This window comes from Coturnix japonica, chromosome 15 (assembly GCF_001577835.2).
Source record: "Coturnix japonica isolate 7356 chromosome 15, Coturnix japonica 2.1, whole genome shotgun sequence".
In the NCBI taxonomy this organism is placed as follows: domain Eukaryota; kingdom Metazoa; phylum Chordata; class Aves; order Galliformes; family Phasianidae; genus Coturnix; species Coturnix japonica.
This window is the reverse complement of record NC_029530.1, coordinates 5138019-5161352: the sequence shown is the minus strand read 5'-3', so window position 1 is coordinate 5161352 and position 23334 is coordinate 5138019. Positions and strand designations below refer to the sequence as shown.

Genomic DNA, 23334 nt, shown 5'->3' with positions numbered 1-23334 from the left:
GGGAAACAGCGCCCCCTGCTGGGCATCATGGGGTTCCACAGAGCGGCACCTCAGTGTGTAGGACGAGATGAATCAATAATGCATGTCCGCCATCAGAGATACATTAATTTATCCATCAACACGAATTAATTAATTAATAATTTGAAAGAGCACTATGTGGGAATGCCTATGAAATGAAAACTCAAGCAGTTTAAAATGCAGTAGGTTGCTGTTGAGGGATTTACTGCATTACTGTGTTACTTTAAGCATCAAGGTTTTGATGTGTTTAAACATTATAGACTGTATTTGTGATCCAAACATTGCGGGATTAAGTCCAATCAAGGGACTGGTTATATACAGAATCAACATGTGTATCTGATGCAATGCTAAAATAAAGCAAAAAAATACTACCTACATTTCGGTTTCTCTCCTTTAAGTATATTTTACTAATTGAGCAGGATTCATTTTCAGTCCTATAACTAACATAGACCATAGCCCCTCTAAAACTGTTGTAAATAGCTGAATTATTGCTACACATGCAAAACTTGCTGTTCTCAGAATAAATGACACCAGAGTTCTCAGAGTCCTGGACCAATCGATATTTATCCTGAATGTACTTAAAACTATTCGGATCGAGGTGAACAAACTGGCAGAGTCACTATGTTCCTCCTCATCGGGGAAGATGTCAGAAATTCTGCTTAAGGACATGTATCCTTCTGATTAAATAGTTTAATTTCATTTTTGGATGTTTAAGATAACTGAGAGTAGGACTGGTTTAATAAACAGGGTCTTCATAAATGACAGTGGATGAGGTGCTCGAGCTGTTTGTTGGCTGCCCTGGGCTGCTCTCTTTGGACACGCCATGCAGATGGTTTGTAATAGACTTGGAAGAGATTTCATCCTGAGGAAGTTTGCAGTAACAAGAAGTACTCGTGGTTGTGAAAGAGCTCCTGTAGGAAGTGGATCCTGGTTAAAATCAGAAGAAAATCCTGTGAGGAAATAATTTTGTACGTGCCTCAGTTTAAGTATGGATGCACTTCAATATGCATATTCTAAACAGATATTCTCAGTCTGATCCATTCAAAACTCTGGCAGAAGTAACAGTCACCGTTAACCTGCAGTAGTTTGTGTTTTACAGAGAAGCTGGGGAACTTGGGTGAGGTTCTAAAAGAACCAGTGGAGAAACGGATTCATGACATACATGAGCTCTCCCAGGGTATCACAGAGAGCTGCTATGTGCAGGTCGTGGTTGCTCACCCTCAGACCGATCTCCTGACCCTGTATCTTCCATGTGGGCACTTCTGGTAACACTGTCATTTTCACAGCAGTTTCCTGTTTGATATTAACTGTGCTGTCCTAACTTCTCTGCAAGGCAAACATGGTTTTTGTTGTGAAATGGATGACTTTAAAATTACAAGTGGACAGGCGGTTTTAATTAAAGTCGAAACAGAGTTAAATAAGCCTGAAGTAAAGTGCATTCTGCTCTAGCACAACATTAACTCCTAAATAAATCGTGAGAAGCCTCGGAGCCCTGTGCTGCCTCTGTACAGCAGATGGCATTACAGGTAATATTTATCATACTCCAATCCCAAGGCGAAGAGAGTAGGGAGGGAGTACTGACGTCAGCTGCAAGTGAATCAGTCTTAATACAAGCTGAAAAACTGCTTGTGCCTTCAACAGTTGATTACATTGTACAGCATTTCTGCTTTGTGCTCCCCCTCGTACTTATTAGTCTGAGCAAGCCTAGCGAGAAGAGTTCATTTCGTTTTGCAGCTGAAATGAACTGATGGAAGTGGATCTTGGACTTTGAGGTGGGAAGATTCCACGCGGCTGCTGTAACCAGGGGAATGCCCTTTGCTCCAGTTTTTGTGCCAAATTTGTGCATTTGAGAGTTTTAAACAGATACCACTTGGCAGGATGTTGGCTCTGGGGGTAGGATAGTAGTACTGAGTGAGACAGCAGCGTATGTACGGAGATCTATCAGAGCTGATAGTGAATAGTGGGCAAAACCAATCCTCTTGTATTTCATTTCAAATGGGGGTTTGCTGTTGTATTTTTTCTCCTGAGAGCCAAGAGATCTTCTGAATGAAAACCAAGAGCAATCCTTCATCTGGGGGAACTGTCATCACACCGGAGTGAAAGAGTTCAGCAAAGGTTAATTATTATTACGTAAACAATGTTGTCTTGGCTGCCTGGGCCAGCCTGAGTGGATGACCAGGGATGGAGGGATGATGAACTGCTCACGGCATGCCCTCACTGAGACACAGAGTCATGCTCTGCCGGGTCTATTTGACAGCCTGGCTCTCATGCTGAGTTTCTCATTCTGTGAGGCATAAAGCGCTACAGAGCGTGTCCCATCCTGCTTTAGGAAATGCATCGTGATGGGGCACGGAGAACTCGTGCTCAATCAGAAGTGAGGTGGGGGATTACAGATGGCGAAGCGGTGTGCACTCAGTGTAGGACAGAACACCCTGTGATGGTGAGAGCTGTCTCAGGACACCCCAGCACTGAAATCTGGTGCCTTAAAGAAGGAATTTGGCTGGGTTGGATTTAGCCTAGAAGGGGCCTGGACAAGAAGAAGGAAGAAAGAATGAGTTCAGGGAAAGAATGACTGTTGGGGAAACTCTGACAATATGTGCTTCCCTTTCCTGCTCTAGATACAAAGAGGCGATGAGGCAGCAACCCTGATGGCCATGATTTAGGTTGCTCTCTGAGGTCCCTGCACTTTCTTTCTGCTCATAAAGAATTACAAAGAGGCAGATTATTTTTAATGAAGTTTGGATACCATTTGCAGCTTTAGGCTGAAGCGTTTCACACGTCGCTTAAACCTCCAGCACTTCAAAGGGGAGGAATATTGTCTGTGTCAAGGCACACAGCAGCCAAATGCACACTGTGTCTTAATGCTGTTAATGACAGTGCTCCAGCAGTGCTCCTGGCAGGCTGTATCCATGCTGTACACTGCACAGCTTTTCCTTTCACCAGCTTGGGGTTCAGCTTTCACCCCTCCCTCTGCTTGCTGCCTGCCTTTTGTTTTGCTGTGTACATATCTCTGGGCCTCGTTAAGGCAGGCACTCAGTGGGTCTTTGCACGTCCAGATCTGCCTGCCATGAGCTCAGGCAGCTCCAAACCCTTCTACACACCCAGGGCTGCAAGCAGGGATGGATCAGCCCTTTGGGGTCTCCATGTGCCTCCTGACAGCCATGGCTTTGTCCCATGTGCACTGAGGATAATGGTGCCTTTTCCTTGATGCTCACATTCTGCAGCCTTATCTTGGAACGCTTTGACCCTCCATAGGCCATCACTTTGCCCTATATAATGAGTGGATCCTCTCCACTTTCACCTATTTGCCCAGAAATCACGACCATCAGGCGCTGCAGCGAGTTGGCATTACACATAACCACACACTGCCAGGGAAACATGAGTTGTTATCCTTTAAAAACCATTTTTAACGTCGAATGACTCACATAACCCTCCTTAATCACTAGAAAAGCGCAAATAGCCACCGAATCCCTCGGAGTTATTCCGAGCACGCCAGACATGCGGCCCGATATGGGCGTGGAGGGCACATAGCTGCGTTAGGTGTTGAAAACATAATTGTACTAATGAGAAGTAGAGCTGTGGGCTGTGGTGAAGGCCCAGAGTACAACGTTCACCTCCAGGCCGCGACCACCGCGACTGTGAGGAGATCCGAGGGGACACGGGTTTACCTCAGGGCCGCGGGGGATGCTGGGAGCGGCGCCTGTTATCGCCCCGCAGTCCCTATAGGAGGCGTTGTCCCACCCGCCGCGCATGCGCGTTGCCTCGAGGCGGGGCTGACCTCCCCGAGCGCCGGGCCGTCAGCTCTACACGCGCGGGGCCAAGATGGCGGCTGCGGGCGGCGGGGAGCGGGGGCGGCGCGGAGAGGAACGGCGGCTCTGACCGGGGTTGTGCTCGGCTATACGGAGAGAGAACCCGGGGGAGCCTCTGTGGGGCGGATCGGGAGTAGGCACAGCCCCTCCCCTCCCCCCTGCGCGGGGGTGGCGGAGGAGGGCGGCAGTCCCGGCCGAGAGGAGCCGGTGTTTGGGGTGTGAGGGCGGGAGCCGGGCCTGAGGGGAGAGGTGGGCGGGGGGAGGGAGAGGGGCCGGGCTGAGGAGGGGCGGCCCAGGAGCTGCCGGGCTGAGGGACTGAGGGGCTGCCGGGCTCCGTGGTGCTGCGAGGCTCCGTGGTGCTGAGGTACCGGGCGCTGTTGCTTTGCGGGGCTGAGGTCCGGAGATCCGGAGGTGTCGAGGCGCTGCGGCCCAGCGTTGTGGAGGCGGCCGGCCGGCGGGCAGCAGGAAGGCTGGCTCGCTGCAGGAGGCGGCTGCGCCGGTGGCTCCCCGCGTTCCTGGCCTTGGGCTGCTGGGCGCCCCACGCCATGTTCTCGGTGCTGTCCTATGGCAGGCTGGTGGCACGGGCGGTGCTGGGCGGCCTCTCGCAGACAGACACCCGTGACTACAGTTTGGTGACGGCCAGCTGCGGCTTTGGCAAAGATTTCCGCAAGGGGATCCTCAAGAAAGGCATGTGCTACGGGGATGACGCCTGCTTTGTGGCCCGGCACCGCACGGCAGATGTGCTCGGTAAGTGACGGCTGTGGGGGTGACCTCGGTGACAAAGGGATGGAGGTCGGTGGTGCTCTGCAGCTGCCTAAAGCCCCAAGCTTTGTGCCTTTATAGGAACAACGGCAGGGCTGCCATCTCTCCGGGCGTGCTGCTGGGATGGGGTGGTGCCGAGGCCAGTGGCGAGGCCCTGTGCTTCATATGGAGGTGCCCCTAAGGCCTGGTGGCTGTGAGAGCAAGGAAACACCTTCCTAGGTGTTTTCCTCCCTTTGTGCCTCTAAAAACTAGCGGAGCACCTGGTGGCTGTGATGCATTTCCATGTAAAAGATCCCTGAATCGGACACTTCCTTATTTTAGTGCATGCTTTGTCCTTGTCAAGTGAAAGGCAAAGTGACATTGAGGCTGGTTTCAAATGTCAAACTTCAGTTTCGGCGGGTGCTGTGTGTGTTCTGATCACTTGCTCTGCTTTGTGCTCATCTGCAAAATGGATCTTCCCGGCTCAAATTTAACATTGTAATGGGACAAGTAATGGGATTATATAGGTAGTCAATAGAGTCTTTGCTTTATGAGAAGTGTTGCTTTGGACAGTGCTTGACCTTTCTCCCTTGTAGTCAAGGTTGAATGTGGTTGACACTTTGCAGAAGTTGCTTTGCGGCGATGGAAGTAAATTTACTGCAACTTTAACACTAAAATAAAAATAAACTTCTTGGGTTTTTTTTCTACCTGTCATTTTAAATGAAAGATGCTGAGTATTTGCTGGAGTGTCTTATGGTGTGACAGCGCCTGGAATAATTCAGTGCTGTCACTGTAACTTGCTGGTTAATACAGCTGAAACATTTTTTCAGGCCAGCTGTAACAGGGTGCTAGGCAACAGTATTGCTGCTTATCCTACAAGGGAGCCTGTGCTGTGATGGTGATGCTACAGCTCTCAAGGAGATGTGAAAAACCTGCCTGTGTATTTAGACGTTTTGCATCTTTTCTCTTGTGCATGTTCCAAGGAAACTTTTTCTATTTAGATCAGCTGTTGGACAACCACACTCCACCATGTGACTACGGCTGGCTGCCTTTAGGTTCTTAGTAGGCCAGCACTGATAAATAAGTAATCTGTATTTGCCCTTAAGAGAAATGCAGGATACTCTTCTTGTCTAAGTGGATTCTTTGCATGGTGTAGGTTTAGCCTCGTCTGATGATGTTTAGGGTTTTTTGGCCATATTTGGTCGTTACCATATGAGGATTTCCAGCTTGTCTTGCCTTCCAGCTGGAATCGACAGAGAATTGCATTTCTAAGTTTGTCTTTGCATTAATTTTCATGGCAACTTGACAACAAACAGTTATAACTCCACTTAAGGATCAAACAGCAAAGACAGCTTCAAACAAGGATGTCTTAAGTCCTTAACAGGAAGAAGAGACTTCAAATAGGAAAGCTGTTTTCTTTCCCTGTAAGGCTGTTTTCATGTTCCTTATTGCTCTTTCTAATATTCATGTGTGCCAGTAAAGTGAAACTGCAGTGTATTCTGCAAACATTAACACAGGATCGCTTCCAATGCAGTCTACCTCAAGGCTTTTTCTTCGTTAGTAGTTCTTAAGCTCCAGGGCACAGGAGTTTTCTCCTTGTTTCTGCTATTGTGATCATCCCTTTGCTCTTTCTCACCAGCTGTTCGACGCTGATACCAAAGGGGTTTCAGCACCAATGTTTTTCTGCCCTGGATTCCTCTTGCTCGCATCGCAAATCTGAGGTTCCTTATCTTTCTTTTTCTTTTTTTAATGAGCCTCATGCATTTTGTACTAACTTAATACCTCCCTAACTTTGCACCTCAGAAATCCACTGGACTGTGGCTATAAAAGCTTCATTTTTCAGAAGTAGTTTAATGAAGAGGCTCAGGTGGTTGCAGTGAAAGTGAGTGAAGTACACAACAATACTTGTAGACAACAGTAAGTTTCAAGTTAGCCTGCCCTGGTTGTCATCAGTGACAAAACTATAGCAGGTAGGAATTTAAGACTCTTCCGTGCCAGTCTTTCCCAGAATCTCTGTATGGAAAGCATGCCTGTGTGGGATGGATACGGGCGTGGTGTTACAGAGAAGGAGCTACTCCCAGCCACTTGGCATGAATGCTTGGGGTTTCATTTTCTTAGGTCAAACAAAAGCTGGCTTGGGCTAATGAGGCAGAGTGTTTACAGCAGATACAACAATGCCAAGCGCTTCTTTTGTGTTATGTAGGCTGTATAGTCTAAAAGTTGACCGTGTGTCTGTTAGTCTGTCCTTCAGCCTCACTGTAAGAAAATGAGAACGCTTATGAAGATGGGCGTTATTTCCAACCCTCCCACAGTCATTGGTGGGGGTCTCTCTCCCCTTGTTGAGGTCTCTTACTGGTGTATTTGAAGCTTTGGATCTTTAGCTCTTATTTTGACTTCTGGCTGGTGTATAACTCTTACATCTGCTTGTTCCCATTGTGAGCAGGAGGAGGAGCAAGAATCTCAAATCCTTGACACGTCCTTTGGGATCCCATTGAGGGAAGGAAATAACTTTACTACTGATATTAAATTTCTGCAGCTTCATGCTTCAGGCCTGCGATCATTTCTGCTGCTGCTCGTACCTTTTTGTATGTTTGCTGTTCGTGCTGCTGTTGTCCACACCCTCAGAAAATTACAGAATAAGATGATGAGAAATGAGGAATATTGGAAGGTGTCTTCTTGAGGAGGTAGACATGTTGATGCCTTAAACCATTCCTCTGTAGCTTTTAAGATTAGTGTTTTTCCAAGCTGAAAAACAAGACTTCAGACACTAACACCTTTGTTTCTTTCTCGTTAGTATATAGGTATATATTCTCTTAACAAAGCAAATGGATTTCGCCGGTCCATAGATGCTGGGATGTTTCAAGATGGTGATCTTTCTCTGTTGTTTGGATCTGCCTTTTCTTGCTTATTCCTGCCTTATCAAGCTCTTGTTCTCTTTGCAGTTTTTAATGGATTTTCCGAACTGCTGTGTGACTCATGATTGAAACATTGCAGCAAGCAATGTGCATCCCGTGACAGCATCACTTCTACACTGTCTGCTGGGTAGAAGTTTGGGTGTAGCCGGTGTGAGTTGGCTTGCCTTCCAATCTACTGCTGTGGCAGCACAAGGGGTAGGAAACAAGTGGTCAGCAGCAGGGCACTGTTTGTCCACTGCAAGGTTAAAGTTTGGCAGCTGTTCTATCTGCTGCAAATCTTGGTGATTTGCTTTGGAGCTGTAAGGCAGCTACTCTGCAGGGAGAGGAATGGTGCTGTGTGTGAGAATTAAGTTTGTCATCAGGCTGCATAGGAGGTATGTGACTCCCCAGGGAGTGGTGAGGCCCTCAGAAGATTGTTGGTTTCACTGGCATCAAGAAAAGGGAACTGCAAGATATAGAAGGATTTGTAGGTGAAATGTCAGAGATGTTCTGGCAGCCACATAGGAGGAATTCCTACTCAGATGCCTGAAGGTCATGTAAGACTGTGTTAAGTGGTTTATTTGGTAGCGTACCTATTAAAGAGATTGCTGCTAGAATTTACCAATGCTAAAGGAGGCAAGTGGTCTGCTTAGCTCTGTACAGTTTTACCCCCTTTCTTGGGAGAAATCGAGACATTCTAGAGGGAATGATCAGTGATTTGAAAAATGCCACAGACTGTAATAGTCCAAATGAGGGTTGTTTTAAACATGAGAACAAGTATCTGTATTTGCAGAGGAACTGCAGGTTATTGAGAAACATCTCCGTTAGAATCATGTTCACTGACATACTTGTATGTACAGCTAATCCAAATGTCAGCAGAGCTGCTAAGTAGCACTGAGTGTAATCTCTTTGAAATGTAGTGGCTTTCTTTCTGAGGATGAAGCTAAAATCTGATGATTCCTCCTTGCCTCTGTTTCTGGAAGAAAATCGTGCAGAGTCAAAGCGTGTGTCAGAAGGCACAGAAGGAAATAAGCAAAGCACGCAGTGTTCTAGGTGAGGCACTCAGCATACCTATGTTGCAGGAAGTGTTATTGTCCTCTTACACCTTTCAGAATCCACTGAGCAGTTGGGTAGGAGAGAGACCTGGAAAAAGCAGTGGTGTATGTGGGGGGAGGAGATAATATAAGGAACTGCTTCTTTCTCCTGGAAGTAGGTGCACAATTCAGTGCTTTCAGTTCCTTGTTTCTCCTACAGCCTCTTGCTTTTTGTTCCTCCTTGTCAATGAGCCATTTATTCTTCCAGTACATTTGAAGGTAATGCAAGCTGAGGACTGATTTGTACCATTTTAAACCAAGGTTTAAAATGCACGGTGTGAATAAGTAACCTTTCCTTTTGTTACTAGTTACCAGTGGAGCCCCATCTGCCTTTGGGAATGGCATCTAACCAGGCACAGTACACAGCGTGTTCCATGGGGAGCCTGAAGGAGGGGTGTTGGGAATGGCTGCTATGTGGCTGTAGCATCCCCATCCCTGCCTGCTGCCAGTCACTGCTGGAGGAGTTGCCTGGCTGTGCAGCTTATCTTGTCACTGATAAAACTAGGAATCTTATCAGTTTATCTCAATTCTGACGTGGTGACGAATATTAGGTGCTGGATTTCACACTCGGGTAGCACAACAGATTGTGCTTTTGTTACCATTTTAGTCTGTCCTCTGTGTCAGATGCAAAATAAGTCCAGACCCATAAATACATCCTCTCAATGTGCTTTTATTAGTGAATCATGGCTAATTTGGGTAATGTTCTCCAGAATCTTAAAGTTCAGTTTGATGAGTGGAACATCTTACGAAGTTTGGAGTGTTTGCATGCAAGATCAGTCCCTGCAGACATGCCTGTGTTTGCCTCGTGCCTCTGTGTGCCCATTCTTCATAGCTGAGAGAGCGTTTTGAAGGTGTCCATCCATCTCTTGAGGCATTTTTGGGGTGGGGTGATATTTCTGGCTTCTGACCATGGGCAGGTTAGTTTGCCAGCTAGAATTTCCTCGGGTAAAGCTATTTGTATTAAACTTGGTTTAATTTGTATCGTGGTTTTGTTCTCAGCTTTTGTTCTGAACATCGTTTCAGCTGGCTTTTCATCCCATGTGCTTTCAGCAATTTTAATAGCAATTTTAATGAGTTTCAGTGCCGGTGTCTTCACTCCCTCAGCCTTGGTGACTGTGCTTTGTCTTGAAACCTCATTATGACTGTATGAGAGACCCTGATGCATCTTCAGAAGTTATAGCGGGTTCTCGGGCTGACGTGTGCCTGGTATTTAAGCTGACAGTGGTGCTGGTGTGTTTTCCAGCAGAAGGTAGTGTTAACTCTCACTGATTCTGGAAGGTCTCTGTGACTGGTATAACTACTTGAGCAGCTCACCTGCTGTCATTTACTGTGAGGTTTTCAGTTGCTTTATTTACAGTGGCAGTTCATTTAGCCACAGGTATTTCAGTGTCTCATGTATATTTGCGTGCCCTCTGCATAGGCTGACACAGGGAACTGATCCATTTCTATCAGGTGAGTTTTCACTTGTTACTGCTTCTGGAGACTAAAATATCCCATGCTCTCCTGTTCCATGTTTACAATGTGTCATTCTTAAGTTTTCTCAAACTTTGTTCACACTTACATCTTTATCAGTAGGAAATAATAATTTTAAAAGTATATTCTTTTCCACTGAGTTTATATTGAGGATTTGAAGATACTGCCTTTTGTTTCAAAACAGCAGAGGAAGAAGGACACAATGGCTAAAGACAGAGAGAACTAGAATTACACTAATGTGAGGCAAGAGCAAGGAAAGTGGATATGTGCTGTGTGGTGTAGGGCTCCTTGGATGCCCTGTGTGCTGATCTGGATGGCAGCAGGGCCTGCTGGCTGTGTGCCTGAGCAGGGGGAAGCGTTTGGCTGCTCGGGCAGCGTGCCTTGGGAGCCAACAAGGTCACCTAGCTTAAATTAAATGGCTTGTCTTCTTTTAGAAATGCTGGTTAAAGGAAAAAAGACTATGTAGAAACCCCATATTGTCTGCGTTGGGTGAGGCAATGACAGCAGTGTTGTGCACGTGGCAGTGAGCTGCTGAGCCATGTGGGGCTGAAACATACGGCAGGGTGTGCTTGTGAGTGTGCTGGTCCAGTGTGCTGCTGTGCCAGGGATGGAGGAGGAATGCCCGGCTGTGTGTTGGACCTCCTGCAGGTCAGGGCACCTTGTGGGCATGGGAGGCACCGGCAGCGTCCTTGTGGCTGTTATAGCTTACAGAAAGCAGGCAGTAATACAGAGCAGAGCACGGTGTGCTGCCGTGCTTGTGGATTCAAATTTTCTGCCTGGATTAAGAAGTGAGCAAAGAAAATCAGGTGGCGTGCTCTTATTTGTACTTCAGAGTTGATTCTGGTCATTAACTTGGTTGGCTGCTTTCTGTGCTGGCTTGCTTTCTTGCACTATATACTAATGCTGTGGTGTTCCTGTTGAAGTATTTCCAAAGAAGGCTAATGCAAAAACAGTTTACTGAGCATTCAGGGGAACTCCATAACTTCTCACCAGCTTGTTTTGTAACAACCTTAGGAACCGAGAGCTGGACAGAGGAACAGAGGATCTGGACAGTGTCTGTCAAACAGTGCCCTTTTCCTTGTGTCAACCTTTTCACTGAAGCAATGCCTGCTATGATCAGCTGGCAAAATTATGGCTGGACTGTGCTCATCTTAAAGGGGAAAAAAAGCTGCTCATCGGGTCACTGAATGCAAAGTTCGCGTTATCATCCAAACTGGTGCCCAGCTTCTATTTCAAGTTCCAGATCAGAGCAGAAACTTTTCTTGCTGAACTCTTACTCCAGCCTGGCTTGAGTGGCAGCAGAAAGCAAGGCTTTAACCCAGCGTTATCGTGAAGCTGTGGAACCTGCAAAGGGAGGATGAGTTTTCTCCTGAAGAGAGTAGAAGAGGTGTTGTGGGGAGAGCCAGGGCTGCTTCCATGTGAGCTCTGTACCAGAGCCTGCTGTGAAGAGGGGAAGGCAGGGATCTGCCTTCCTGCACCATTCTTGTAAGAAAGCAAGTGGACAAAGCAGGTGTCTGAAAGGTTGTGCACTATTTTTGGGAGAAATCTGATTAATGTTGATGGGCTGTTCAGAATCTGGTTGTAACCTCTTGTCAGATTATAGTTCGTGCCAAGGCCGGCTCTAAACCTTTCGTCTCAGTTTCAGATGGTGACCGATGTGAAGGGCGTTCGTAGATGAGGCAAACTTGGTTTTTACCATCTCAGTCAGATTTTCATGCCTTTGCTGGCAGTGCTTTTCTATCTGGGGACACCCTTCTGTGGAACAGTCAGGGCTCTGGAAAATAGTTGAGATGGCACAGCTGCTGTTTTATTGAGATGCTGTGGCTGTGGACCTGGTCAGGGGGTTAAAATGCTGGGGATCTTCTGTGACGTATCTGCTGCGTTACTCCTGACCCAGCTCAGGCGTTTCATCTTCTACAGTGTTTGTCTAGGAGATGCCAGAACTGATTTTCTTCTATGTATGAGACAGCAAAAGTGTTTTTCTTGCTCTTATTTCCACTGACAGCAGCATCATGTTGCTGTGAACAGCAGCACAGTGATTGATCAACTGTTGGTCTCTGACCACCCCCCTTTCACATGTGCATCTTCAAGACTTGCCTGGAGTCGCTCAAATCTTGTGAAGCTTTGGCAGAATTCATCTCATTTTCTGTTTTGAGTGACAACAAAAATAACTGGACCACGATTGGTTTTTGTTCTCCTCCTTGGCTGAAGTAAGCACCAAGCTGTCCTTGCAGACAGACACAGGTCCCAGCTTTGTGTAGTCTTGCCTGTTGGTTTGGGGTTGGGTTCTATTTTGAACACACATTTAAAACTGAAGATTCACTTCAACAAAAAAAGGCCGTGCTGTGTTTTCTGCAGTTATTGAATATAATACGTGTTTTGGATAATGTTCCTGGTCACATAACTCTTGATTTCTGTTTGTTTTCTCTTCTAGGAGTAGCAGATGGTGTCGGTGGCTGGAGGGACTATGGGGTTGACCCTTCTCAGTTCTCAGGGACTCTAATGCGAACATGTGAACGTTTAGTAAAAGAAGGACGGTTCGTACCAAGCAATCCTGTTGGGATTCTCACTGCAGGTTACTGTGAGCTGCTGCAGAACAAAGTACCTTTGCTTGGTAAGAGGCAAAAAAAACCGTGAATTGGGTCTGTCTTATGCTATTTACACATATACTTAAGTACATGCAAATATTTATATGTATCTAAACACATGGATGTAAAAATAAGTAAATATTGATGGGAAGCAGCCTTTGTGTGTGAGGGGTGATTCTTTGCCAGTGCTTGCAGGGAGTTTGGAAGATGAGTTTTGCAGTAGAATGTGCTGCAGCTTGCACTTGCTGTGCATAAATAGTTCTGTTAATTGTGGCTTTTTGCTGAAGCTATGCAAGTAGAGAGTTTTTAATCATAGGTGGATGCATCTGCTTGCTCCTTGACTCGCTGTTCCTGTTGTCCTTTATGTCCAGTGAACTTTAAACCTAACAGGCTGATTAGAGTGACTTATATCACCCGATTACTGATAGCCTGTAGTTTTTACAGTTCTTCAGAAAGGAGTCATTAGAGATGTTTTTGAATGCAAACAGATGCTTAGCATATTCTGTGTCAAACTTGATTTTAGGCAGTGCAATCTATCTGCTTTGGGAGTGGTGAACAGATAGAGAGGCAAAATTTGACCTCTGCTGACAACCTTGAAAACAGAACATGTTTCTGAAGGGCGTGTGACCTCTTACACACCAGGAGAGCGTTACCCGGTGTGATACATGTGCTTCTCACCTGACCTTAAACTTCTATGCCAGGAGATTGCTGTGTAAGCTATATATAGCTTGTCTGCTGAGCTTAGCACAGATGTTCTTGCATTATATGCCTAAAGAATAGGTTCAAACCTCAAAAGTGACCTTAAGTGTCACCAGAATAGCTATAGTTGTTAATTACATTGGGCTTTTGCACATATAATAGTACTTATTTGTAGCTGTAAGGGATCCACAAAGTGGGCTGCTGGTGAATGCTCCCCCAACTCCTTTGTAGATGGAGGCAGCTCTGCTCGGTCTGACCTTTTGGATCCCGAAAGGTGGCATATGCTGAGTCACAAGGTCTGCATTCCGCAGTGGCCTCCTAGTTACACTGTGCTAATACAGTTAAAATTTGAAACTAGTACTCCTGCCTGAACCAAAACCAGAGTGGGAGCTACCACAGCAACGGGCATTTAGGATTCACTTCAAATCAAGGGGAGAGAGACAACTTCATTAGGAAAGTTTCATTAGGCTTGAACTTCTCCTTCCTGCTGCGCTTTAACTCTCAATTCTCTGTTCATCAGAAGTGAGTCTAGTAGGTTGATTTTAAATGAAACTGAAGTGGGAGGAAATTGTGGTGTTTACTTAAATGCTGTTCCTGTATTGCAGGACAGTGCTGGATGCTGTTGTATATAAGACATGAATCCTTCCAAAGACACTGCTCTGACTCTCCCTTCACTAAGAGTGGAGAAGGTCCCGTATGTTCAGTAGAGAACAAATGGAGTGTGGGGTTTTCCAGGCAGCTCCCTGGACTAGAAAGTGAAACATCTCTAACACGTGATGCCTCGGGCCAGCTGCCCTCCTGTGTCGGCCATACAGTCATAGCTTAGCTCATCTGTGGTCTGTCCTGCACATAGGTCTGCTTGGAAATGTCTGCTGCAAAGATCTGTAGCATTTTGCCTTATTTAATGTGTATTAACTTTCATTTTGCATTAATGAGTGCTTCCATTTATCCTAATTTGAAAGTTTTGATACTTGAGATGCTGAACAATGACTAAAGGCAATGAGGGAATAAATGCTTTCTGTAAGGTGAGCTTGTCCCTGTATTCTGCTTGCTTTCAGGAAGCAGCACAGCTTGCATAGTAGTTTTGGACAGAACAAGTCATCGTTTACATACAGCCAACTTGGGAGATTCTGGATTTTTGGTAGTCAGAGGAGGAGAAGTAGTACATCGATCTGATGAACAGCAGCATTACTTCAACACTCCGTTCCAACTGTCGATAGCTCCACCAGAAGCAGAAGGAGTTGTCTTAAGTGACAGGTAAGATGGGAAAGGATCTTACATTTGAAATCTGCATAGTGAACGGTTCCCAAAAGGTTACAATTTTGCTGCTTCAGTGTTCCTTGTATAATGCAGCGTAGCACATAGGATTTAAATGTGCCCAGTGGCTTTACCTGCCTCCACGTCCTTCAGGTGCTGCAAACACTTCTCACTGTGTGCATGATAAACTTTGTAAGCCGTTGCACAGTCAGAAGTCATTGGGTTCGTGCTTACTCATTCAACATAGCATGTTCTTACCATCTGTAACGCACTCTGGACACATTCTGATCCACGGAAGAGCGCTGCCTGATAGAGGTGCTATAATGAAGGCTGCAGCTGCTGGCTGTGCTGATCACCCTGCACAAGTGGCTTGTCTTATCAGCAGTGTTCATTCCCAGCCCCTGTCTGTGCTCCCCTGAGACTGCTTTGGAGTATGCTAATTTAGAGATTTTGGCAGTGAGTTAGCAGGGCTTGAAGAATAGAGCGGAGGGACATGTGACTGTACCTCGTGGTTCCAAGTGGCTGTGATTCCAGCAGCATATTGTATTTGACCCAAACGAGCAAAACTCCGTTTGGCGGAACACCAAGCTGGGGAATGAGAGTATTAGGAAAGGACAATCTGTACACAGAAATGAGTTGTTTCAGAGGCAGGCTTCTTCCCCTGAGAATGTCAGGCTGATAAATCCTGTGGCTGTGTCAAGCCTCACCAGTAAACTAAAAGTGGAGAGGGAGAGCAACAACCTGTGAAATATATATATTAAATACAGCCCTCATGTCAGTTGCTGTATGGTCGTTAAACTGATACCTCTCTTCTCAACACAAGTGACAAAGGCATCTTCAAAGAGAGATGGCAGTAAACACAGAATGCAGTAGGCACCTTCGAGTTGGATATGAAGCTGTAAATCTCAAGTCTGATGCCATAAGGACTGTAAATTTGGTGGCAAAATGATGGCTTTGTTGGTTTGCCTTGCCTTGATTTTGAAAACGTTGCTTGAGAGCTGGTGGTCAGTAGGTTCATTCTTGCACGTGGTTTTATTTCTTTGTGAAGCTGCAGAGAGGAAGCTGGTATAGAGATCTGAAGTCGGAGCATTTAAATAGTCCAGCTTCTTTATTAGACTACAATTAAACAATTGTTTGAAATTCCAAAACTATTAAAATCTCTCTTTTTTTCTGAAATTCTTTGTCTTTTATAAAAAGAGTCCCCCTCAAAATAGCATAAGGGTAGTTAATATCGTCCAGTGGAGGTCAGGGAAGCAAAGCAATCTGAGTCATCACACAGTAAGGAAAGTGCAAGATAAATGAGCTCCCACACTTGGGTTCTGAATCATGATTATAGCTTTCTGGCTAGTTCTGTGCTGTTCTTGACATTAATTAGTACTCATGCTTGTTGTCTGGATGGTTTTTTCCACTTAAATGTTTTAAATTTGGTCTGTATCTGGGGATAGGCAGGCAGCCTCAACTCTGACCTTCCTGAAGGTGCACACCACTTGATGGTGGGATTGGGTTGGAAGCTGATGGCCCCTCTGCTTTCTTGCACAGCCAGACAGCGTGGTGTGCTGTCACTTCTCTCTTCTAAAGAGCTCTGAAGAATCTTTAAAATTGAAGATTTGTCATTATGCTGCATCTGAGAAACAGATCCTACAGCAATATTCATGGCCAGAATAGGTGTTTTCTGATCTTGATATTGCATGATGTTATCAGATGTAAATAATCCAGCCAGCTGTGGTCTCTTGTTAGTGATATCCAGACATGTTTCCTATTCCACTGCCACAGAAAATGATTGAGAATCCTTAAGTGCTGTGGCCATTCCCATTATGAATTGTCCTTTCAAGTGCAGCTCTGTTACATATTTAAGATGGGTGCAAAGGAAGCCCTGAACTGCCATTCTACTTAATGGTTTCCATGGAGATACACTTGTGAAGCAGATTAGTTTGCGGAATTGTTCATCTGGGGATTGTAAATGCAAATCCTTTGTGTAATAGCTGGAACATCACCTGTTTGCAATCACAGCTCTTTTGTTGTAGCTTTCTTGACAAGCTTTCCCAGTGCAAAAGCTCCAGTTAGTGATTATTTCTTTTATTTCTAGCAAAACACATAACAGTGGTGAATTACAAAAGCTGTCAGTGTGCTAGTTTGACGTTGCTTAGTGCCTTCAGAAAGGCTGAGGTCCATTTCTTTGACATATGTCGTTTTCACAGCCCCGATGCTGCAGATAGTACTTCTTTTGATGTCCAACTTGGAGACATTATTTTGACTGCAACAGACGGATTGTTTGACAACATGCCTGACTACATGATTCTGCAGGAGTTGAAAAAGCTGAAGGTAAGCGTGAGGGATTCGGAACACACACCTCACAGTTACTGGCATTTCTTTTACGGCTTTTGTATTATACATAAGAGGCCCGCAACAAAGTGCTGTCGTTTAGATTTGCCAGTTGTAATACCATGTTTGAGCAGGTATGTTGGCCCTGAAGTGCTCCCTCTCGGATCTGCAGCCAGGCTGGATCTCGAAGCAGCAGCTTTGGCACAGATCTGCTGAGCAGCAGCCGGCAGTGTGTCAGTGGCTGCTGTAAGACAAGGGGACAGGGCGGGGGGCTGGGGAGAGCTGGTAGTTCAGTAGCAGGATCCACTCCTCGCTATGTCCATATTTATTTGCATTTGCAGTTGTAGATGAAATATGTGGAAATACAGCTTTGTCTTACAGGTTATTTGGGGCAAGGGAAGCTCGGTATTTAAAAATAATGTATAGTTTTCTGAAGACGTATATAAGTCTGGACTGTCTGAGTTGTGGGCAGCGTGTGTGTGGAACATCAGATCTAAAAACAAACAGCAAACACCTCTCAGAGTTCTCCAGGTTATGACCACAAATACTCCTTTTAAATAGTAAACATACATTAAACCATTTTACTTTGCGTGAGAGCGTTTAGCTTAAGGCTATTTACAGAAAGGAAAGCGTGCTGGAGAGGTATCAAGATGTGTAACTTCCCTGAGGGAAGCATTTTGATGTTCTGAGATGCAAAGGAGGGGAAGGTGCAGAATTACAGTGTGGTTTTAAAAATACCGTGCCTGCTCTTATCCTGCAGGTATGTAATTGCGAGGTGGTGCCAGACAGAATGGGTCCTTGCAGACAAAAGGCTGGAGGCCTCTGTCTGCACACAAGGTGGACTCCTGTGCTTCCCTCTGCAGTCCCCCCCTCTCCTTTTCTCTCTTTGGTGCAGTGATCGGGGCTGAAATAGCAGAGTGTGCAGCTGTGCTGTGAAAGGGAATGTGGGATCGTGCTACAGCACAAGCTGTCAGAGGGGCTTTAACCTGGTTAGCAAAGGTGATGATGGTGCAGGAGATGTCAGCGTGCTGTCGTGGGCTGGAAGGTCTGATGTGCCAGCTGCTGATCTGCGTGGCATTGCTTATGCCACTGCTTACTTCTGTTTGTGGTACGTCCACGTTTTTGTTGCCCAGACAGGAGGTCAGCAGAGCTGGGTGCTGGAGATTTTACTTCTCCGGAAAAAGTTGAGCTCCATCTATTGGTGCAGTTGGGAAAGGCACCGAAGTTCCCCTTAAAGGAAATTCAGCCCTAAGTTCATCGTGGAAAAGCCCGCTGAGTCCCCAGACTGCGGGAAGACTTTCTGAAATGACATTTAAAAGTAGTTACCAGTAATAGGGGTGGTTGTCATGGTGTGTTGTCTGCAGTAAGGAAAGCATAGAAGTAAGGCAACAGGGATGGTGGAGAAGATGAAAAGAAAAGAGAATGTTACCCTTAGAACTTCCACTCTCGTTAAAACATTCCTCATCTGACTTTGAAAGTGCTCCTTCACACATGTGATAAGCAGCGCCCTCATCTGTGGGCAATGCCCTCCAGTCAGGGAGCTGGAAAACTGACCAGCATCAGCAAAACAAATAGCGATAGAGACTTCCTTACAAGAATGTTTTTTCCTTGTTAATTTAGAACTCCAACTATGAGAGCATACAGCAGACTGCAAGAAGTATTGCTGAGCAAGCTCACGAGCTGGCGTATGATCCCACTTACATGTCACCCTTTGCACAGTTTGCATGTGACAATGGCTTGAACGTGAGAGGTAAGATTTTCTTTTCTTCTCCTCCCACACTCGCTATCTTTAAGAAATCTTCAGTAAAGTTCTGCTTGAAAGTCCAATAGGAAAAGAGAGTGTTAAGAAATGTGCTTGGCAACAGCGCCAGTGCAGCACTGTCGGTTTGGCAAGGACCCCGGTTCTGACACAGGTCATCCCAGGCCCCAGCTAACAGCAGCCTCCTGGGGGAAGCAGCTGGAGTGCACAGAGCTCCATACGCTGATTTGTGTTTTCTTTTTCTTTAACATGGATTCTCCTGCTGCAAGAATCCAGCCTGACCGAAGCTGTGCAGGCTCCCAGGGGAGCTGTGCTTGACCCGCTCCTAGGGTTTGTGTGTGACAGTGGATTTTTGTTGTTCAGTTGTGGGGTTTTGATTTTCTTTTAAGGTCTTCCATTCTTGATGCCAGCTGTTTGGATTTCTTTCTTTCTGACCTTTGTACCGTTAACGTCCCAGCCCTGATCTCTGTTGGCTCTATTTCCTATGCTCTAGAGCAGTACTAACGCCTGGCAGAGTTCAGAGTCCCGTCAAACAATTGTTTTTTAATTATTAATTAGAGATGTCCTCACTGTCCCTGTATCAAGAGGGCAGGATTTCCTGCAGCACCTCAGACGCCTTTCAGAAAGGTCGATAGTAATGAAACTGCAGCTCTCCCAGTCCTGAGGCCTCCTGTGACCTTCGACGTAACAAAATACCCCTGAGCTATTTCTGTGCAATGCACTGCATTGCTGTAGCCCACTGAGTCTCGGAAAGTGACCGCTACAAATGTGAGTAGCTCTTAGCAGCGTCTCACTACAGCTCCAAAGGACAGAGTATTTGTGGTCTTTTAAATGCTCCCCTCAGCTGTGTTTTGGAAGTGGAGGAAGCTTCTCTGCTTCAGGTCTTTAATATTAAAACTAATTCACAAGAAGCTTTCCATGGGGGAGCACTAGAAGACAACTGAGCGTGGTTTGACATCATGCTTTTATTCTTCTTATATTACAGGGGGGAAACCAGATGACATCACCGTCCTTCTTTCTATCGTAGCTGAGTACACAGACTGACGTGCCCGCAGTGCCAGCTGCCCGTGTTTCCATTATCCCCGAGCTCCCAGCTTCACACGTGTGGTTTCCTGCTGGCAGGATGGCTTTCTTCCTTTGCAGCTGATCTCAGCAGCCGGTTTGTGAGCTCGTTGCCTGTCCTGACACAACTGAAGTCCTTGTTAAGAACCACTCGTAGTGCACTGGTCTCTGTCTGCCAGCAAGAAGTGAAGAAGCAGCTCAAGGCTTGAAGCATGTCTTACAGAGCTTAGCAATTGTCCATAACAGGGGGAGGATCGATCCCACGTTGTTACTGCGTTTGAAATGGTGACTTACTGTCAGATGAATAGAATTGGTTTATCATCTTTCAGACTAGATTCAATAGCTAAAACCTCTACGGGAGGGCATATTATTCTATCTGCTAGAAACATTCACTGTTTGTTAAAGGGTATGTTACAGAACACAGTTCCATAAGCGTAGTCTTGTTGCAGTGATAGCTGAGGTTTCATGTTTCTAAGCTCCGGTTTTCAGGAGGTTTATAACTGCTGTAAACATTCTGCTCTTGCCATACACGGTGTCAGCCTAGGAGCCTTTTCTAGCGCAGAGTTTCAGAAACATACTTTAGGTCAAGTTATATGGATGCAAATGTGTTTCGTGATTTCAGGTGCTTAACTGTGATCTTAAAAACGTTCTGCAGATCATTCGTCCATATTGGGGCTGGTATCTGGATGTTTTGGCTGTGGATAACTATCTTTTTTTTAAACAAAAACTACAACTCTGTCTAAAAATAATAGCTGAGGTGGTCGAAGCTGAGGTCCTCCAAAGCATTTTAACCCATCTGACCAGCACAGGGCGATACAGCGTAAGTGCTGCAGCGGGAGGCTGCGCAGAGATCAGCCTCAGCTCCGCGCATGGTTAATTTTGGTACATAAATCTTTTAACGTAACGTAACTCGTATGAATGTTGCCATTCTTGCTTGTGTAGAACAGCACGTGCTGCACCAAGTGAAGTCCAGACGATCCTCGTTTTCTCTGGCTCCCACACTCGCACCTCTTTGCTTACGCTGTGGCAGCAGCAGTAAGTACAGATGGAAACCATCGGTGGGTAATGAGCAAAGCCTAACATTTCAGAAACTCAAGTTTAGGGTTTTCAGAACGAACCTCGATGATGTTTACAGTTATCTAACAGCCACTTTGCAATATTACATTTCCTTTGGAATCACAGCAGCTCACAGCAGTTCCCCTCCCCACCCCCCCTTGTTTCCAGCAAGCTTTCCTTTCTATTCCGAGGTTCATACAAATAGCTGATAGCTGTAAAGATATATATATTTTTGGTCAGTTTTTCATTAACTTTTTTGCTGGTAGAAGAGTATGTAGAAATAAATTAAAGCCATGTTTTTATATATAAAAAGTCGGGTAATGTTGATGTCTAGGTGAGTGCAGTTAAACTCGGTCGGTAAGCAATCTTACCTGCTCTCAGGAGGAGATCTTTACTACCTGGTTTATTGCATTAAAACTGTTTAAGTTTGAGGTTACCTCAACTTGTTTAAAGAATTTTTGTGGACTTGTACTGTATATTTGCGTAACTATGTCAAGCTTTTATTTAAGATCATTTAACATGTACCATGTACATGTCATTTTACTCTATTTCAATGCATCGTGCTTGTAACAGGCATTTCATTTATAAGGAGTGATTAATTTGGAAGCTCTTCGGTAATTTATCTGCTATTCCTCAATTGGCGTAATGTTACGTATCTATTTTGAATCACCTTGCAACTACTTGTCAAAATGCCTTAACCACCCTAAACTTGACCAAAATCGTATTTTGGTGAGGGTCTGGGGAGGATTACGTTAACGAAGAGGAGTTAATGAGCGATACGTGGAGCGGTGGGTGACTTTGCACAAGTTGTCAGTCTTTGCTTTGGAGTTGAACAAGCTGTTCTCCCGTCTCGTTAGAAGGAATGTATCCATGCTGCAGTACAGGGCTTTGTTTCTCCTGTTTGGGAGGGTCGTTTCCCTCTCAAATCTGGGTATCTTCACGTTTTATTCTTCAGTATTGACTGTCGTGTTTCTTCATTGGAGCTGATTTGATCAACTATTTCCCTTGAACTTACCTTAAAACGATGCCCTTGTAGACCCGGACTGTTTTGCACTCTGACTCCTCGCTCTCACCACACTCATTTCCAGCCTTCATTTGTTGTTTTTTTCCCCCCCCTCCACTTGTTAGAGCTATAAATTGAGATCAGACAGATGAGTGCAGCAGAGCTGTGTGAGGTGTTGCATGCGCTGTGCTCTGCCTCTGCTGGTCCCGGGCCTGGAATCCTCCATGGGAGAGATTCGGCCGCCTCCCCAGGAGCGAACTGTGCTGCTTGCTGGGTTGGAGCCTCTGCCTTTGCTGTTGGTGTTGAAGCAGTTTGTAGCTGAGCGCTGTCTGTAGAGCCATCTGCCATCTGCCTCACATCACATCACCCGGTTGGGTTTTTTTCTTTTTTTTTCCTTTTTAAATAAAGAACAAAATTGGATTTTAATGTACAATTCATGAGTTTATCCCTCACTGGACACACCAAAGACCAGTAAAGCTGATAGCTTTTCCATCTGTTTATAAAGCAATACTGTATTATAAAGAACCGATATTTTTATCACGCGCTTGTTTTTTTGTTCTGTTTTGTTGAAGATATGCACTCTAAACATATCAAACCTAATTTCTTCCTATGAACTTAAGCTGTCTGCGCACAACTAATTTTTGGAAGAGGAAATGACAGGGCCCGTATTGTCAAAGTACCTTTAGATGATGCACGAAGCTGAAACGCTTCCGAGGAATTTGGGGGCTCTTGTGATTGTTATGAGGAGCATCCAGGAGAGGTGTTTGTGGATGGAACATGCAGGAATGGCTTTGGGTGCTGCGGGATGTTCCTGTCAGCTGTCACAGCTGGGATGTGAAGGGATCCTTGCGGCACCGCGGGGTGTAACGGGGCGTGCAGGAGTTGGGATTTCTGCAGCTGTGTTACTGGGTGTTAGGGGTGAAAAAAAGGGCTAAGATGTGAATTGGAAAAAAGCCTGTGGTTCTGTGCTACGTGGCCGGCTATCTTTGGGAGTCCTACGGCATACAGCGACTGTCTGTGTGTGTGTAAAGGTTTGGCTGGGGAGAAGAAAACAAAGATTTGGGACCAGACAGGACTGGGAGAGGTGTGAGGTGAAGCATTTCAGGAAGGAATCTCCATCTCCATCCTTTGTACAGGGAGAAGCCAGGCTGCCTGTGTAGAAACAGACTGTATGGAGTAGTTTCTTCCAAAGATAGCTGAGATAATGAAGCAAATCAGAGTCTGTACCTAATGAGGATGCTTTTCTTTTGTTGTTGTTCAATGAGACTATCATCTATGCTTACCTAAGAGGCGAATATGTGAATTTCATGTCTGAGGTATAACTTATGCAGGAATAGTTGTGTAAATACATTTAAATGAATTGTAAAGATATTTAATAAATATAGTATTTATACTAAAACGTGTTGGTTTTGATCAAAGTTGTCTTTAGAAACTCTGTTAGTGGTACAAAGCGCAGGTCAGGTGCTGCATCACACATGGTGGATGTGGGTGATGCCTTTCTGTGCCCGGCTGCTGTCACTGACCCAGTGGAAGAGATGAGGGAAGGGAAAAGAACAATC

General features: G+C 45.5%; 1 protein-coding gene and 1 long non-coding RNA gene across 2 annotated transcripts; one reads left to right on the top strand and one right to left on the bottom strand.

Moving 5' to 3' along the window:
* Positions 1-699: 699 nt before the first annotated feature.
* On the bottom strand, positions 700-2624 carry LOC116654103. The gene is made up of 2 exons (XR_004309009.1): positions 1237-2624; positions 700-945 (listed from the first exon to the last, which is right to left on the bottom strand). It is a non-coding gene; the product is annotated as an uncharacterized LOC116654103 (long non-coding RNA).
* Positions 2625-4083: 1459 nt separating this feature from the next.
* Positions 4084-22312, top strand: PPTC7 (protein phosphatase targeting COQ7). The gene is made up of 6 exons (XM_015877882.2): positions 4084-4574; positions 12464-12643; positions 14375-14573; positions 16772-16895; positions 18516-18645; positions 19640-22312. Exons 1-6 carry the CDS (start codon positions 4373-4375, stop codon positions 19696-19698), a joined length of 894 nt encoding a protein of 297 aa, XP_015733368.1. The 5' UTR covers positions 4084-4372; the 3' UTR covers positions 19699-22312.
* Positions 22313-23334: the final 1022 nt, after the last annotated feature.

Bases quoted from the DNA above. Each gene is read 5' to 3' on its own strand.
- PPTC7 (XM_015877882.2), top strand. From the start codon at position 4,373: ATGTTCTCGGTGCTGTCCTATGGCAGGCTGGTGGCACGGGCGGTGCTG. The intron at 4,575-12,463 runs GTAAGTGACGGC...TTTCTCTTCTAG, and splicing joins CCGCACGGCAGATGTGCTCG to GAGTAGCAGATGGTGTCGGT. The intron at 18,646-19,639 runs GTAAGATTTTCT...CTTATATTACAG, and splicing joins CAATGGCTTGAACGTGAGAG to GGGGGAAACCAGATGACATC.